The sequence below is a fragment of the Spinacia oleracea genome, chromosome 4 (assembly GCF_020520425.1).
Source record: "Spinacia oleracea cultivar Varoflay chromosome 4, BTI_SOV_V1, whole genome shotgun sequence".
In the NCBI taxonomy this organism is placed as follows: domain Eukaryota; kingdom Viridiplantae; phylum Streptophyta; class Magnoliopsida; order Caryophyllales; family Amaranthaceae; genus Spinacia; species Spinacia oleracea.
In genome coordinates this window covers 171,079,874-171,096,970 of record NC_079490.1, presented here as the reverse complement: position 1 = coordinate 171,096,970, position 17,097 = coordinate 171,079,874, and the positions used below count along the sequence as shown (strand labels likewise).

Below are 17,097 nucleotides of genomic sequence, written 5' to 3'. Positions count from 1 at the left end.
TATAAAAGTTGAAATTTTTCATAAACATGTTTCTTAATTACATATTTGATGATCAACCTCAAACGATCTTATCGAGTTTCAACTGAGCCTATTGAATTTGGAGCCGAACTGAACTCACTTTGAATGTTTCGAGCTCGAACTCGAACTCGAGGCTCGAGGCTCGGCTCGGCTCTTTAATACCCTTATTGTATAGGAATCCGTCTAGCCTACCAAGTTTATCCCATATCCAAAATCACGGTACACATGTGAAATGAGGACCCCTCAAAGATTCGCCTCATCATCTAGATTCTAGATCTCCCATTAATAAAATTAATAAGTACTCCGTAATTAACTAACCCATTAATTAAGACTAACTTTATTGCTAAAAATCAACAATTGTATAATGAGATTCCACCCCACTTTGGAGTAGAGCGTTGTAGAGTTCTACATAACTTTATGTGAATAGTGATATCATCTATTACGTATTACGTCCCATTTTATGTTGTCTAATCTTCTAGAATCTACATTAACCATTTTCCAAGCATTCTTCGATTTTACTTATTTGTATTTTGCATCATCTCTCAAACTAATTGTGCTTTTAAATTCACTTTATTACATCATGTGTACTTTAGGTGCGTTTTATTCAGAATTTATTAATTGTAAGTGATTAGACTACAATGGAACTTACTAATTAGACCTTATATATTAATCTGATTGGACCTAATTAAACTTATATATCTGAACTTATTAATTAGATTTGAAGCTTACTTTTTATATTGTCCGGTCTTCTAGATGAGCCACTTTTGAAGCGTTCTTAGATTTTACTTATTGTTCGCCCTCGGCTCTTTAGCTACACGTGCTTCTAAAATTAATATTTTATTCTTTTTTTTAATATATGAGAGTTTTTTCGAGGTTTCAAAATAGTTGTAACATTTTATCTTTTATTTTTTCTTTGCTCTCGTCATCGCATAAGTCACACATTTAATCTCTATGGTACATCGTCGCTAGCTGACATCGAGGAATTAAAATATCACCAAAACAATATGTTTAAAAAGTACGTACATGAAGAAAAGAACAAAGTATAATTACTACTCCGTAACAAGTACTCCGTACTATGATTAATTTTGTATATCAAATAATTGGAATACAAAACCTTGAACTCAACGTAAAGTCTGTTACATCAACCGTTTTGAAAAAAAACAATGTGTGCATAAACACATTTAGTCATTTTCAAATATATATGAGTAAAATGGAAACCATGCATGGAGGTACAAAAATTAATTTAGACCATTCATTTTTAACGCATCAAATTTAAAAAGTCGTCCCCTAATCTTACATCTATAGGACTATATAATATGGGATTAATTGACCAGAATAATCCCAACTTTAGGTGGTTTGCTTTTAATAATCCCAACTATAAGTTTTTTTTTAATAATCCAAACTTTTACACCTATTGACTTTTAACGGGCCTAGCAGGTAAGTTACTTACTGTAGCAGGTAATGTATGGCGTGGCGCTGACATGGCAATAGAGAGTTAGTTTTTTTTTTCTTTAAATGCATTTATTCCCCCTTATTTATTTTCCTTAATAAATCTCCTTATAACCCTTGTTTCTCATTTCGTCATTTTCTTTGATTCTCCACCCAAAATTTTAAATGTTTTCAAACCTCATATTTTAATGTGACATTTAATAGCTGAACGAAGTAAACCTCATATGTTAGATCCACCGGGTCATTTTCGGGTTCAAGGGGGTGTATTCCTTTGGGTTTTTTTTTTAAAGGATACAAAGTTTAATTTATTTAAATGGGTTACTACCAGTAACTTACTAGTAGTAACAAGGTTGATGACCTTTGATTTCAGTTATTTGAAAGGGATACAACCATAGCAGAAATGGTGGTTACCAAATGAAGCAAGATGAAGATGATGTAGTATGATTTAAGTTTATTTACCTGCCAAATTAAACAAATAACACAAAGTAAAAACAAAAATGTCAAAATGAACCTCCTTTTACAATCAAAAAATTGTCAAATTACAATCTAAGGTTAAACATACGAGCATGGAAGGTGTTTGATTTTTGTTTTTATTTTATTTTACAGCAGATGAAAAACAAAAAGGGTTTAACTTTGGGTGAATGGATATTGAATGAATGACGTGTACCAAATTTTTTAGAGAGAAACTAAAAGCCCAAGTCCAAGTTTGCAAGTGTTTACCATTTTAACAGGTTACCGGTTTTTGGGATTGTTAAAAGTCATTAGGGGTAAAAGTTTGGATTATTAATAAAAAAACCATAGTTGGGATTAATAAAAGTGAAACGTTCAAAGTTGGAATTTTTCCAGTCAATTATTCCTATAATATATATATCTCATCAACCAACCATCATTTAACGCCACTCAAAGAATGAAAATAACACACACATCCATCAAGTTAGTAATACTTCAACATCTTTATCCTTTTCTAATTATCCTCAACTAATTCTCGAAAATGATAAAAGTCGCAACATGCGACATTTAAACCGTGTGACGATGATGACATGACATGCTTATATGTCATGATTTAATTTTTTTTTTTGAGAGGAAAATTAATTCATTAATAAAGAGTCATACGACATCTACAAGAAAAATATAGATCAAACAAGTACATGACAAATTAAATCAAATAAAGGTATCCTTCATCAAAACTACGGTCGTTGAATGAATCTTGCACTGTAGAACGTCTCCCGTATATAACGCTGGAACATGTAGCCTTTTCAGAGAAAGGGTCTAACAATTTGTTGTAGCCGCGAGGATGATTTCCACTTGATTCATCTGAATGTACTCGAAAAATTGATATCGGTTGCGATCCCGCAAAAAACTTTACCAACGAACCAATTCTACATAAATTCACTGAACGACCAACCAAACATACTAATACAAACTCCACCATATGGAGACTAACGAACAAGGATGAACACCGCCCATATGGTGAAAATTTATTGAATTTAGGAGACAATAACTGAATTAAATTTCCGAAGAAATTAAACTATTTTCGGCCTACGCCGGCCAAGAAAATAAACCCTAGAAAATAAAAGAGGGAGAAAGGATGGGAGAGCGGCTTGTCATGATTTAAATTGAAAACTAAAATATTTAACTTAAATAACCTATTATACATGTTACCTAAAAAAAGGTAGAAAAATCTTAATATTTTAATTTGTTTATTTCTTCATATCGACTACATTATTTAAATATTTTCATAATAAAATTATTTCATTGATAATAAAATAGTCTGATGCGTGCTCTACACCGGCCAGAGGTACCGCCTTAATATAACTCCCATACCCTTAAACTCTTAAAGGGCACTCAAATTGTGGGGATTTAGGGATAAAACTAATGAGGTCTTGGCCGGCCAAGTGGCAATGACTAAGTGAGTGACGTCTAGAGCTGGCAATGGGTTGGGTTGGGTCGAAATCAGGTCGACCCATTTATAAACGGGTTGAGATTTTCCCAACCCAACCCGACCTGTTTAATTAAACGGGTTGAGATTTTCAACCCAACCCAACCCAACTATAAACGGGTTGACCTGAAGTTGACCCGTTTAATTTTTTTTTCCCACTTTAAATTGTAAATTGATTTGACTATAGAATTGCGAGGTGATTTTGTTATGGCATATCTCATTGCAAAAAGTAATTTTTCAATATGTATTTGACATGAATCAAAACGTCAAATAATTATTCAATGTTGAAGGGAAAATGAGAAATAAAATCTTTCAAATCACATTATACATATATATATTACATACTTGCTTGCACTTAAACGGGTTAGACGGGTTGTTTTCGGGTTGAAAATTTCAACCTGACCCAACCCATTTAATTAAACGGGTTGGGTTGGGTTGACCCATTTAATTAAACGGGTTGAAAATCTTGACCCAACCCTTTATTATTGGGTTGGGTTCGGGTTGGGTTGGTGGATTGGGTCAATTTTTGCCAGCTCTAGTGACGTCTGTGTATGAACGATCACAAATTTACTTATTACAACCAATTTTTTGGATAAAAAAATATGTGTTGATGACGGTGAGACAGTATAACATGTTAATAGTATAATTCACATGTGATTATTGAACTAGTTATCCACATTGAAGAAATAGAGGGAGATTGACTAACATATAAGATTAATGGAACCCCGTTAGACTTTTATGTGGTCAGTTTCTTTTCATATTAAGGAAATTAATATTTGACAGACATCAAATTGCCAAAGATACTTCACTAAAATAACAATTACAGAGAGTCATGGATAGCTCAGTTGGTTAGAGCTTCTATTCCGATTCTAGGTGATCCTGTGATCGATTCTCATTCCCGCCCTTGCGGCTCATTCGCAACAAAAAAAAAAAAACAATTACACATTCATGTCACTAATTGCATCTAAAAACAATAGGTAAAAAGGGACGGTACATTCGCACTTACCCATTTCTTCAATGTAAGATAAATATTAGTTTTATTTCTTTCGACGAACACAATTTGGAGGAAGACAACTCCAACATTAGAAACAATAGAGAGTTGCATGATAATATTATTGGGAATTTGGGACACAATGGAGGACAATTTTTTTTATTTGTGTGCAAAATCAATTCATTACTCCGTAATATTTATTTGTTTAATTAACCTAGACAAAAATATTAAGCAATCTAGCATTATCTTTATATTTATTGGAATAAAAAAAATAAAAATAAAAAACAGATTAGTGTTCTCATATGTCTACCGGTTTAGAAAGGATCACATCCTAATTTCGGATTAAAAATTGATATTTTGATAATTCAAGACCCGTTGATCACAACAAATAGGACATGTTAGCTTGAACCGGAGACGGCCAGTCTGATCCCCAAGTATTTAAAGTTAATTAAAATTAGTACTGAAGCCCGTGCGATGCACGGGTTTGTAGATTTTCGTACATTTTTGTGTTATTATACCATCGTATATAAATAGCCAAATAGGTATTTTATGAATTATACCTATAATAGAAAGTTAAAATAGATCTCTTTTCAAATTGGAGTATAAATATATTCTTAATATTTAAAATGTTTATGCATAAGTTATTCTTGTGATCTTAACAAAATCATTACATATACTTTGTATAAGTATAGAAATCGTATACTATGCATATGTTATCGCGGTTTTAATATGTATTATTTGGAATCTAGTTTAAGTATGACTTTATTTACTTAATTACTAATATAATATTTAGTACTCTTTCTACGGTTGTAGGAGATTGGTAATATTAAATTGTATTGGTTGGATAGGTTAAGTTCACCATAATTTTTAATTCTAAAAAAAATGTTATTTAGTTTAAGTACGACTTTATTTACTGAATTACTACTACGTAATATAATATTTTAGAATACGGTTTTATTATTTGGTTATTTAGTTAAGTAGGACTTACCAGCTTTGAAAGCTCTTATGCATATGTTATGCGTTTAAGTAGGATATATTAATGGTATATTACGTGTATGTTGTTCTTCAACTCAAAGTTGTAATATGGTCACCCTCTCCATATATATTAATTAGCTTGAACTTGCCTATGTATTTAAAAGGCTCATACTTAATTAACCTGCTCGTATAACTTCTCAGTCATAATTTTAAGAGCATGAAAGTTTATGCACACAGGAAATACAGTTTTCCTTTTGTTATTGCTTTTATTAATGGGCACCAGGGTGCGCATGGAATCAAGGAAATTAGCCTCCTTAATTCCTTATTGTCCATGCCTGTCGGTGGTTCCGGTGATGAACCGCAATCAAAATCTACTATTAAGCAAACTTATAAAAGTTAAGGACCATTAAATTTGAAACGTAACCAAATTACAAACAACCTAATTATAATTAAATTTGCAATACCTTAATGCATTTGGAGATTGTCTGTGGCACATATTACGAAAGAGGTTCGTTGTGCTTAACTTTTAACCTAAAACTAAAACCAAATGTTGCAAATGTGTTAGTTCTGTTTATCCATGAAATTCTTGCTTTCAAAACATAGATTGTTGAAATTAAAAGATTACACGTGGTAAATAAGGTTTAGCATAATGAAACCTTGATTATATGGAGATATATCTGCACAAAATTTATTCATTCAGGAGCAACAAACAAACGATTAGGGGAAAAATCATGAAATCATACCACGATTATTCCCTACACGATACACGTAAATTATTAAGTATGAAAAAATGAACAAAATATTTTAATACTTCGTACAACTTATTACTAATAATCAGAGAAGTCAAAACAACAAAACATAGCTAATAATAAGAACAAATAATTAATAAAGCACAAAGAAAAGAAACAGCATTAGACGTATTTAAGGGGAGGGGGGATTGGGATGTGGTTTTTTTTTTTTTTTTTTTTTAAATTATAGATTTCATGGCATTTTTTTTTTTTAAAGCAAAAAAAAAAAGTAGCAGTAAACGTATTTAGGCCCTGTTTTGTTCACCTTATTTCCACTTATTTCAGGAAAAATAAGTTCAGATAAGTTCAGTTAAGTTCAGATAAGCTCAGATAAGATAAGTTCAGATAAGCTCAGATAAGATAAGTTCAGGAAAAATAAGGGTTGACCAAGTATAATTTATAACTAAAATAAGTTTTGATAAGTTCTAATAAGTTCAGATAAGTTCAGATAAGTTCAGTTAAGTTCAGATAAGATAAGTTCAGGAAAAATAAGTGAAAATCAGGTGAATAGAACGCAGCCTTAAAGGGGAGGGGGGATTGGGATATGTTTTTTTTTACAAATTTCATGGCATTATCTTTCTTTTTTTAAATCTTCATGGCATTTTTTTTTTTACTTTTATTTTATTACCTTAAAATTGTATTATAATTTATTTTGTGATATGAAAATCCTACTTGGACGCTCTCATTGCTCTTCAAAAAACTCCCCTTTATTTATATATAAAAGTATGAAGCCTGTGCGATGCACGGTAAAAAACAATTGTTAAAAATCAATGACTTATACTTTATACGGGAGTATAAGTTTATAAAAAGCTCTTATACTCCGTCTATGATATCACTCATTGGCCTAATTGTAATGCCAAAGATAAATAAAAAATTTACTCTATAAAAATCTTTGATGAAAATATATACTCCGTAGATATATATATGAACTTTTAAGTGCATTTTCGAAGTATTATTAATATTCTTTGAATTTCATTTACGAATGCTCGATTAAGTGGAGTATTATTTTTAGATAAGAGTTACTATCTAAACGCACCTTATTAAATGTCAAAAATGTGTTTTAAAAAAAAAAATCTCACCTTCACTTATGGTATTTTCATTTTTCAAAACTCTTATAAATTAAAATCTTATCTTTTATATTGTCAAATTTGATAGAAGAGTCTTGGCAGGCCTGTTATAATATCCAAATTTATGTAAAGAAAATAAGGAATAAAAAAAACTTTTAATATCATTAATATTAATTTTATGAAGTACGTATATAGAGGAGGAAAGCAGGGGAAGGTTGAACGTACTTTCTATACCGTATAATCATATATATAATCATATATGTTGAACGTAAGTTTTCCTAATGAATAGGACAATATAATTGGATATGGACTCTACCAAATTCACCTTGGTTTTATCTTTTTTATTTGGATTAAATTACTTCGACTTATCATTTTCTTAATCTTTTTAATCTTTATAATTTAATTTGGTGACGTGGAAATCCTACGTGGCGCACCAAATGATCTCCAAAATTAAAATTAGGTACTTGGGTTTGACGTTTTACTAAAATTGGAAATATACCCACAAAAGGAAAATAGTCTACCGTTAAACCCGCAAATTAATTGGGCACGTTTATTAGTACTACAAATGCTTCCTTTCTAGATGACCTTTGACCAAATTTTGACACATTTATTCCAAGTCTACCCTTTCTACGTTCATGCGTGCTTAGTCAACTTGACGACGTAATATGCTTAACATCTTCCAAATAGGCAAACTTGAAAGGATATTACAAATTATTACTTTCTCCGTCTTTTAATACTCGCAACGTTTGTTAGTTTCACGCATGCCGATGCACAACTTTGATTATTTATATCTTAAATTTTCTTTATGCAAAAATTATAAAAAATTGATATTTTGAAAATACACATTGAGACGAATCTAACAAGATCCCACATGACTATGTTTTATCTTATATAAAAAACATTACGAATAGTCAAAGTAGATTATATGAATAGTGGCAAAAGTCCAAACGTTGCGAGTATTAAAAGACGGAGGAAGTACATGTCTACGTTCCCGGCTCTTTTTTGTCCTTAAGTGAGTGTGTAACTGTGTAAGTGCAAACATATCAAACTCCCTTCAACGTATTCCGTATATGGTAAACTTAAAAGGATACTCCAAATTAGAATATGGATGTATAAGAAGGAATAGTGGTAGTAATTATTTGACGTGCTCTTCTAACTAGTACTGCATTTTTTCAACGGATTACTAATTACTAGTGGTAGTTGTACGGGGTGTCCTATCGGCATCATTGGGTATCGGCAGAACTCCCCGTAGGTAAACTTAACCTGCAGGTAATCTGGTCATCTTAGGTAAATATCCTCTACCGGCGTTATTTGCAAGACCCCCTACCGGCATTATCATGAAGACAACCAACGAAGGGTCACTATCAACAGGTCGCTATCTAACCACAAGGGACCTACCTGATCGTATCTTTGGATTGGTCTATATAAGGAGCACCTTATTTATTTCTATGAGGTACACAAACACTTAAACACACTTCTTTCTTACTCTCTAATCATTTTCTAATCATCTCTTAATCTCTCAGTAATCTTACTTAAGCATCGGAGGGGGGATCCTCGAACCACCCCCGAGGCTAGTTAATCCATTCTGTTGTGCAGATATCAACCGGCACTCTCAACAGGAATCCAGTATCCTACAGTCAGTTGTTCTCATTCCACACCCGGAACAATTGGCGCTAGAAGGAGGGGACCTTATCCCTTGAAACGGTAGAACAGTCAGCATGGATCTCTCATAGGAAGACGGTAAAAAATCAAAGAAAAGTCAGGAAAAAGCAACAACTCCGCAACCGGCGACAACCTCCGAATTCCAACCCTCACTTCTAAACCCAGCCCATCCATTACAAGCACAATCAGTTGTAAGCCCAGCAACAAAAAACACCTCGATACCGACACAAAAGGAATTCACAGTGGAGGACGATGATGAGTTAGAAATAGAAAGCCCTGCCAGAGAGCAACCGAAAACTCCGCTGGAGCAGACGCTGCAGGAGCGCCTGTCTCCCCTGTCGGAAGTATTCACGGGAGAACAATTGAAAACACTGTCAGCGGTGATGGCCGCTTTGTCAGAGCTACCAGCCTCGCAGCAGCCAGGCTCAGTCGGCAGTCTAAGAAAGACCAGGTCGGCGATTCCCCAGTTACCCGTTAGGGATCTCCTAACCGCCCTGAATCAAGAAAACACCCCAGAAAAAATAAAGCGCTCGGATCCGGCGGAAACAGAATGGCCTGAAATAGAGCAAGTCCCAACCGCGGAATATGAGCGAAGAGCGCCGGTTCTACAGATAGTTAGACGGCAGACAATCCAGCCAAAGGATTCTCCTCTGTGCCGAGAAATCCTAGAAGAAAGGATGGAAAGGATAAAAATCCCGACAGGGAGATACGATGGGACGACGGATCCGGAGGATCACTGCACCACATTCGAACAGCACATGATGTTGTACACAGATTCTGACGCCATGTGGTGCAAAGTATTCCCATCCACACTCTTAGGAGTTGCAGCAAGCTGGTATAAGGGCATAGAGGCACACTCCATTTACAGCTTTCGACAGCTGCAGGCGTCGTTTTTGTCACGATTTGTGAGCAAACAGAAGAGAAAGAAATCGTCGGGAGAATTGATGTCGTTCGCTCAAAGGGATAGAGAGCCGTTAAGAGATTATCTCACCCGCTTTAACAACGAATCAATCACTATTCCCAATTTGCAGCAGGAGGTTGCTGTTCTGGCTCTGATGAGGGGAATGCAAGAGTGCGAATTCAAGAAGTACCTCAGCCGGAAATCATACACTAATCTGGGCGACGTCCTGCACAAGGCCAATGAGTACATCAGAGGGGATGGAATGATGAAGATCTCCAATGTGGTAGTGGCAACCGACGGAAATGTCGGGTACAATCCAGGCTATAACCCCCAGGCGGGAAAAGGAGGAAACAATTTTCACCAGAACAATAATCAGCAAGGGGCAAGCCAGTGAAACCAGAATAACAGAAATGTCAATCCACAGGGGCAGAGACCCCGACAAGATAGAAGGGAGTCCAGAGGACTCTTTGATAACTACACTCCGCTGAACACACCGCGGACCGCAATTTACAACATAAACAACAAAATGGACGGCTGGAGAAGGCCGCCACCAATGCAGAGTAGGGAAAGGAATGTCAAGAAATTTTGTGACTTCCATAATGAGCACGGCCACCTAACAGAGGACTGCAGAGACCTCAAAGACAACATTGAGGATATGGTCAGAAAGGGGTATTTTTCACAGTATAGGGCGAGGCAAGGAAATGGTAACAACAACTCGGTGGGGGGAAACCCTGCCAATTCATACCGGCCACAACAGCAAAACCAACAACAATACCCTAGAATCGAACAGCCATATCAGCCACCTAGAATCGAGCAAAAATAGCCGGAAACCAGTGCCAGAGCAGAACAGAGGGATGGCGGGAAAAAACCACCCGTGTATGTAATTTCTGGCGGTCCAGTCCACGGAGGGACAATAAGCGGCGCCAGTAGAAGTTTGGAGGAACACAGGCACATGGTAAACTATCATAACACAAGAGTGTGGCCTAACCCACCCAGCATACCAGTGATGACGTTCTCGGAATCGGATTGAAGAGGCATCATTTTCCCGCATGATGACCCGCTAGTTCTCACAATCGATATAGCAAATGCCGATGTGAACAGAGTACTGGTAGACGGTGGCAGCTCAGCAAACATCATCTTCTGGAAAGCCTTCAAACAATTGCACATACCAGAGGACGAGCTTCAAAGGGTGAACTACCCAGTAATCGGTTTCTCAGGATCTACAGTGTACCCAGAGGATAGCATACGGCTGCCGGTGAAAATCGGAGAAGGATATGAAATGCGAGATCTCATGGTGGATTTCCTAATCATTAAAGTACCAGCGGCCTACAATGTGATCATCGGTCGCCCATTCATACATGACGTGCAGGCGGTAGTCTCCACCTATCATTTGAGAATGATATATATGTCGAAGCTGGAAAGGCCGGCAAAGATAAGGGGAAGTCAGTTGGTGGCAAGATCCTGTTACTTGACTGCTTTGAGAACACCGGGAAGAATGGTCCCAGAAGTAAACTTGACTACTGAGCCGACAAGGCAAGAAGTAAACTTGACTACTGAGCCGACAAGGCAAGAAGTACACTTGACCACTAAGCCGGCAAGACAAGAACAACTGCCAAAAAGAACTGCGCAAAAAGAGGTCGAACTGACCTGGACATGGAACACTTTGATGAGAGGCCGGTATCAGCACCAAGACCAATGCCAGATGGTCTGACAGAAAATATCGAGCTGGAGGCTGGAAATATGGATAGAACAGTCGTGATCGGTACAGAAATGGGGAGTGACATGAAGGTCAACCTCATAAGCTTGCTGAGGGAGCACGCGGACATCTTCGCATTCTCAGCGGATGAGATGCCTGGTATCGATCCAGAGATAATGGTCCACCGGTTAAACGCCGACAGAAATGTTAGGCCTGTACGGCAGAAAAAACGTAATTTCTCCACAGAAAAAATGGCAGCAATACAAGAAGAGGTGGATAAACTGCTGGCGGCAGGTTTTATTGAGCCATGTGACTACCCTGAATGGTTGGCAAATGTAGTAATGGTAAAAAAGCCGAGTGGGTCATGGAGAATGTGTGTAGATTTCACCAACCTTAACAGAGCATGTCCGAAAGATTTCTACCCACTACCACGGATTGATAGGCTGGTAGACTCTACTAGCGGCCATGCAATGCTCAGTTTCCTAGATGCTTTCTCAGGGTATCATCAGGTCAGCCTGCATAAATCAGACAGGAAGAAGGCGACTTTTATCACGGATGCAGGAGTTTTCTGTTATAAGGCGATGCCATTCGGGTTGAAAAATGCAGGGGCAACGTATCAAAGGCTGGTCGACAAGGTGTTTGCCGACCAAAAAGGCAGAAACGTGGAGGTCTATGTAGATGACTCTATCGTAAAAAGCCGGAAAGAGGAGGATCATGTTAACGATCTCCGAGAAACTTTTGAGACTTTGAGAAAATACAGGATGAAATTAAACCCAAAAAAATGCGTCTTCGGAGTAAGGTCGGGAAAATTCCTGGGGTTCTTGGTCAGCGAGCGTGGCATAGACGCTAACCCTGAAAAAGTAGAAGCAATCATCAGTCTGCCACAACCCAAAAGCGTAAAAGACATACAGCGGTTGACAGGAAAAATGGCCGCCTTAAACAGATTTGTGAGCAAGTCGGCAGATAAGCAAATGCCCTTCTTCACAACCTTGAGGCAAAACAAGAAATTCAAATGGGGGCCGGCAGAGCAAGAGGCTTTTGAAGCTCTAAAAAGCCACCTAAAGAACCTGCCAACAATAGCGAGGGCAAAAGAGGGCGGAAAATTACAATTGTACATATCGGCGTCGCCAAAAACAGTCGCAGCAGTACTGGTAGCCGAAACAGAAAACAAAGGGCAGCAGCCAGTATATTTTGTGAGTCATGTGCTAAACGGCCCAGAAACAAGATACACGTTGGTGGAGAAAATGGCATATGCAGTCCTTATCGCGGCTAGAAAGTTAAGACCATACTTTGATGCGCATACAATCGAAGTGCTAACAAACTTTCCTCTCGAAAAAGCCATCAGCAAGCTAGATACATCAGGCCGGCTGCTAAAATGGGCAATAGAGTTGTCCGAGTTTGACTTGAAATTCCGGCCAAGAACTGCAATCAAAGCCCATGCATTGGCGGACTTCATAGTTGAAGCGTCATACCAAGAAGATGAAGTACAAGCTGAAGTATGGGATGTGTCAGTGGATGGTTCAGCTGCACAGACAGGCAGTGGGGCTGGAATAATCATGAAATCGCCAGGAGGAGACATTTTTGAGTATGCTATAAAGTTTATGTTCAACGCGTCAAATAACGAGGCAGAATACGAGGCAGCAATCGCCGGCATCCAAATGTGCCTCGCAGCAGATGCCAAAAGAGTAACACTGACAACAGACTCCCAACTGGTAGCAAGTCAATTCAGCGAAGGGTACAAAGCCAAAGAACCTTCAATGGTCAAATACCTGGAAAAGTTGAGGTCAGTGTCGGCTCAGCTAGAGAAATTCAGCATTAATCTGGTACCCCGGGCAGAAAATACGCTGGCAGATGCACTATCAAAGTTAGCAAGTTCAAATATCGCCGACTTGAAAAGAACAGTCATGATGGAAGTCATGAATAAGCGAAGTACGGAGTCGGAGGAAATACAGGTCATGGCCATCACAACTACCTCAGAATGGTACGATAATATCCAAACATACATACAGACTGGAGCCCTACCAGCAGATTTGGCAGAAGCCAAAAAGACAAAAAGGGACGCGGTTTGGTACATCATCCTCTGGGGAAGGTTGTACAAAAAGTCATTTAGCCTGCCATTCTTAAGGTGCCTGACAGCATTCGAGTCAGCAAGGCTGATCAAAGAGATGCACGAAGGGACATGTGGGAACCATGCCGGTGGAAAACCCCTTGCCATCATCTGTCAAAGGCAAGGCTATTACTGGCCAACAATGTTAGAAGATTGTCGAGCATATGTAAAAAAGTGCGAGAAATGTCAAAAGTTTTCAGCTGTGATAAACTTGCCAGCCAATGATTTGATGCCCATTCTGAACCCATTCGCACAATGGGGAATGGATATTGTTGGACCATTCCCAATGGAGGCTGGAGGGCGCAAGTTCTTAATAGTAGCAGTGGACTACTTCACCAAATGGATAGAAGCAGAGCCGGTAGCAAAAATAACGGCAAACCAGGTGAAAAAGTTCATATGGAAAAATATAATAACAAGATTCGGACTGCCGCAGGCAATAGTTTTTTATCATGGATCACAGTTTGATTGTGCACCCATACAATGCTTCCTGGGATTATACAGAGTAAAGTTAGCTCACTCGTTAGTATGTCACCCACGGAGCAATGGGCAAGCAGAGGCGGCGAATAAGCAAATCATGGCTGCACTGAAAAAGAAGCTAGAAGACTGTAAAGGCAAATGGGCAGATCTTATGCCAGAAATTTTGTGGTGCAACAGAACTTCTATCAAGGAGGCTACCGGCGAGAGTCCGTTTAAGTTAAGCTTCAGGTCTGAGGCGGTCATACCGGCAGAAATGGCTATGCCAACCATACGAATCCAGCATTACGATGAGGAAAGAAACGATCAGCTGCTGTGACATCAGTTGGATTTCATGCCAGAAATCCGCATGAAAGCAGAAATCAGTTCGGCAGCATACAAAGGCAGAATGAGCAGAGCATACAACAAGAAAGTGAAACACCGGCCTCTAGGAGTAGGAGACCTGGTACTGCGAAGAACGGCGGCAACAGGAAAAGGAAATGCTCAAGGAAAGCTGACAGCTAATTGGGAAGGACCATACCATATATGGGAGGAAATTGTTCCTGGATCATACCGGTTAATGCAAATGGATGGCACCGCGCTCAAAAACTCATGGAACGCCAGTACTCTGAGAAAGTACTATGTTTGAAAAAACTGTAATGATGATGTATGAGCAGACTGATTGCAATAGCAGTCTGCATTTTGCTGTTATGTATAATTAGGGCGGTCCTCAAATACGACCAGCCCATAAATGAAGGAAGAAAAAAGCAAAAAACAAACGTTGCATAAATCAACACGCAAAGGTAATGTATGGATGTGATCAGTAACAGTAAAGAAAATAAATGCCGTTTGGGCACTTTACTGTGAAGCGTAGCAGTCCATAATAAGTTGATGTGATTAGTAACTTTGGAGAAAATAAATGCCGTTAAGGGGCACTCCATTGTGAAGCGTAGCATTCAACGAAGTGTATGGATGTGATCAGTAACAGTAGAGAAAATAAATGCCGTTTGGGCACTTTACTGTGAAGCGTAGCAGTCCATAATAAGTTGATGTGATTAGTAACTTTGGAGAAAATAAATGCCGTTAAGGGGCACTCCATTGTGAAGCGTAGCATTCAACGAAGTGTATGGATGTGATCAGTAGCCGTAAAGAAAATAAATGCCGTGTGGGAACTTTACTGTGAAGCGTAGCAGTCCATAATAAGTTGATGTGATTAGTAACTTTGGAGAAAATAAATGCCGTTAAGGGGCACTCCATTGTGAAGCGTAGCATTCAACGAAGTGTATGGATGTGATCAGTAGCCGTAAAGAAAATAAATGCCGTGTGGGCACTTTACTGTGAAGCGTAGCAGTCCATAATAAGTTGATGTGATTAGTAACTTTGGAGAAAATAAATGCCGTTAAGGGGCACTCCATTGTGAAGCGTAGCATTCAACAAAGTGTATGGACGTGATTAGTAGCTTTGGAGAAAATAAATGCCGATTAAAGGGCACTCCATTGTGAAGCGTAGCATTCAACGAAGTGTAAAAATGAGATCAATAGCCGTAAAGAAAACAAATGCCGTATGGGCACTTTACTGTGAAACGTAGAAATCCATAACAAACTGTTATGATTAATAGCTTTAGAGAAAATGAACGCCGTTAAGGTGCACTCCATTTCGAAGTATAACATTCAACAAGTTAAGCAAACCATATCAGTATGAGGAACATTCATTTCGAAGTATAACATTCAACAAGTTAAGCAAACCATATCAGTATGAGGAACATTCATTTCGAAATATAACATTCAACAAGTTGGCAATGTAGTAATACCGGCATAATTGGAAGTATCATACTCAAAATGAAGTAAATATGAAATCAAAAATTACTTGTTATAAATACAGGGCTACAAAAGGAAACACACGAAAAAACCGACAGCCATCACCCAAAAAACTTGCGAAGTGAATAGCTGATAACAAGGCACAAAGGGATGCCGAATAAAACCGACACCGACACCGCCACGATAATACGATGTTCTAAATTAAAATTACATCAACATTAAAGTGCCCTAACAGCATTTGCCAAAAAATCAAAAGCCAGCCGCCAAAAAATAAAAATCCTAACAAGTATGAGGCCGACTGGGAAAAGAAGAAGATCCGCAAGAGGAGGGAGGTGATGACTGCCGAAACCGTCAAACGGCATGCTCATCATCAGACCAATAGGCTGCTTCCGGAACCTGCAAAGGAGGCAGGGTCCTCTGATTAGCATTACAGATCACCGCCTCGGGTAGCTCCTGAGGCTCAAAGCCGGTAGCAACCTTGTGCAGCTCTTTCTCCTCATACCCATCCTCAAACTCTTGCCACCTATCCTCGTCCAGCTTCTTCACATGGCAAACGACCCGATGCGCAGCACACCAACCGCCGTTATGGCGCAGAGTCAGAATGTCATTAAACCAGTCAGACTGAAGAAGTTTATCAACAGCCCTCTTGGCGGCAGATTTCTTCATTCCCGGCAAACCTTCATTAACACTCGTCAGCTGTTGATCCAAGCCGTCTTCCCTCTCAGTCTCAGCCTGCAGCCTAGGCTCAATATCCTTGAGCCGTTTATTAGCCGCCTCCAAATCAGAAGTCGCAGTATCCAACTTCTTCTTGCTATCTTCCAGCAAAGACTCAGCATCCTCAGCCCGCCTCCTTAACTCGGCCATATCAATGTTGTTCTGAGTCAGCTGCAGCTGATTCCAGCGGTAAACATAGTACAAGTCCATGCTGGACTGAACGACCTGAACATAAAACAAGAAAGGGAATCAAAACGGCCCTCAACCGAATGGACATATTGCAAATAAAAGATATATATATAATAAATGTATATACAAAAAAACAAGATAACATACCTTGTAGAGGTCATTAAAGTGTTGAGCAGCAGGGGCATCAATCTGACCTTGTGGCCTGTCAGCAGGCGTTATCAAATCTTTAAAAGCACGGTAGCCTAAACCACGTACCACCGTCCTTAGCTGAGTCAGTGGCCACCGACTCCCCACACAACAAGTCAATGGTGGGGTAAAACTGATCGGTAGG

The 17,097-nt window shown here is 38.4% G+C and overlaps 1 protein-coding gene across 1 annotated transcript; it reads left to right on the top strand.

The window, feature by feature from the left end:
- The first annotated feature begins 11,560 nt into the window (after positions 1 to 11,560).
- LOC110787866 (uncharacterized) lies at positions 11,561 to 14,386 on the top strand. The gene has a single exon (XM_021992503.2). It carries the CDS (start codon positions 11,561 to 11,563, stop codon positions 14,384 to 14,386), a length of 2,826 nt encoding a protein of 941 aa, XP_021848195.2.
- Positions 14,387 to 17,097: the final 2,711 nt, after the last annotated feature.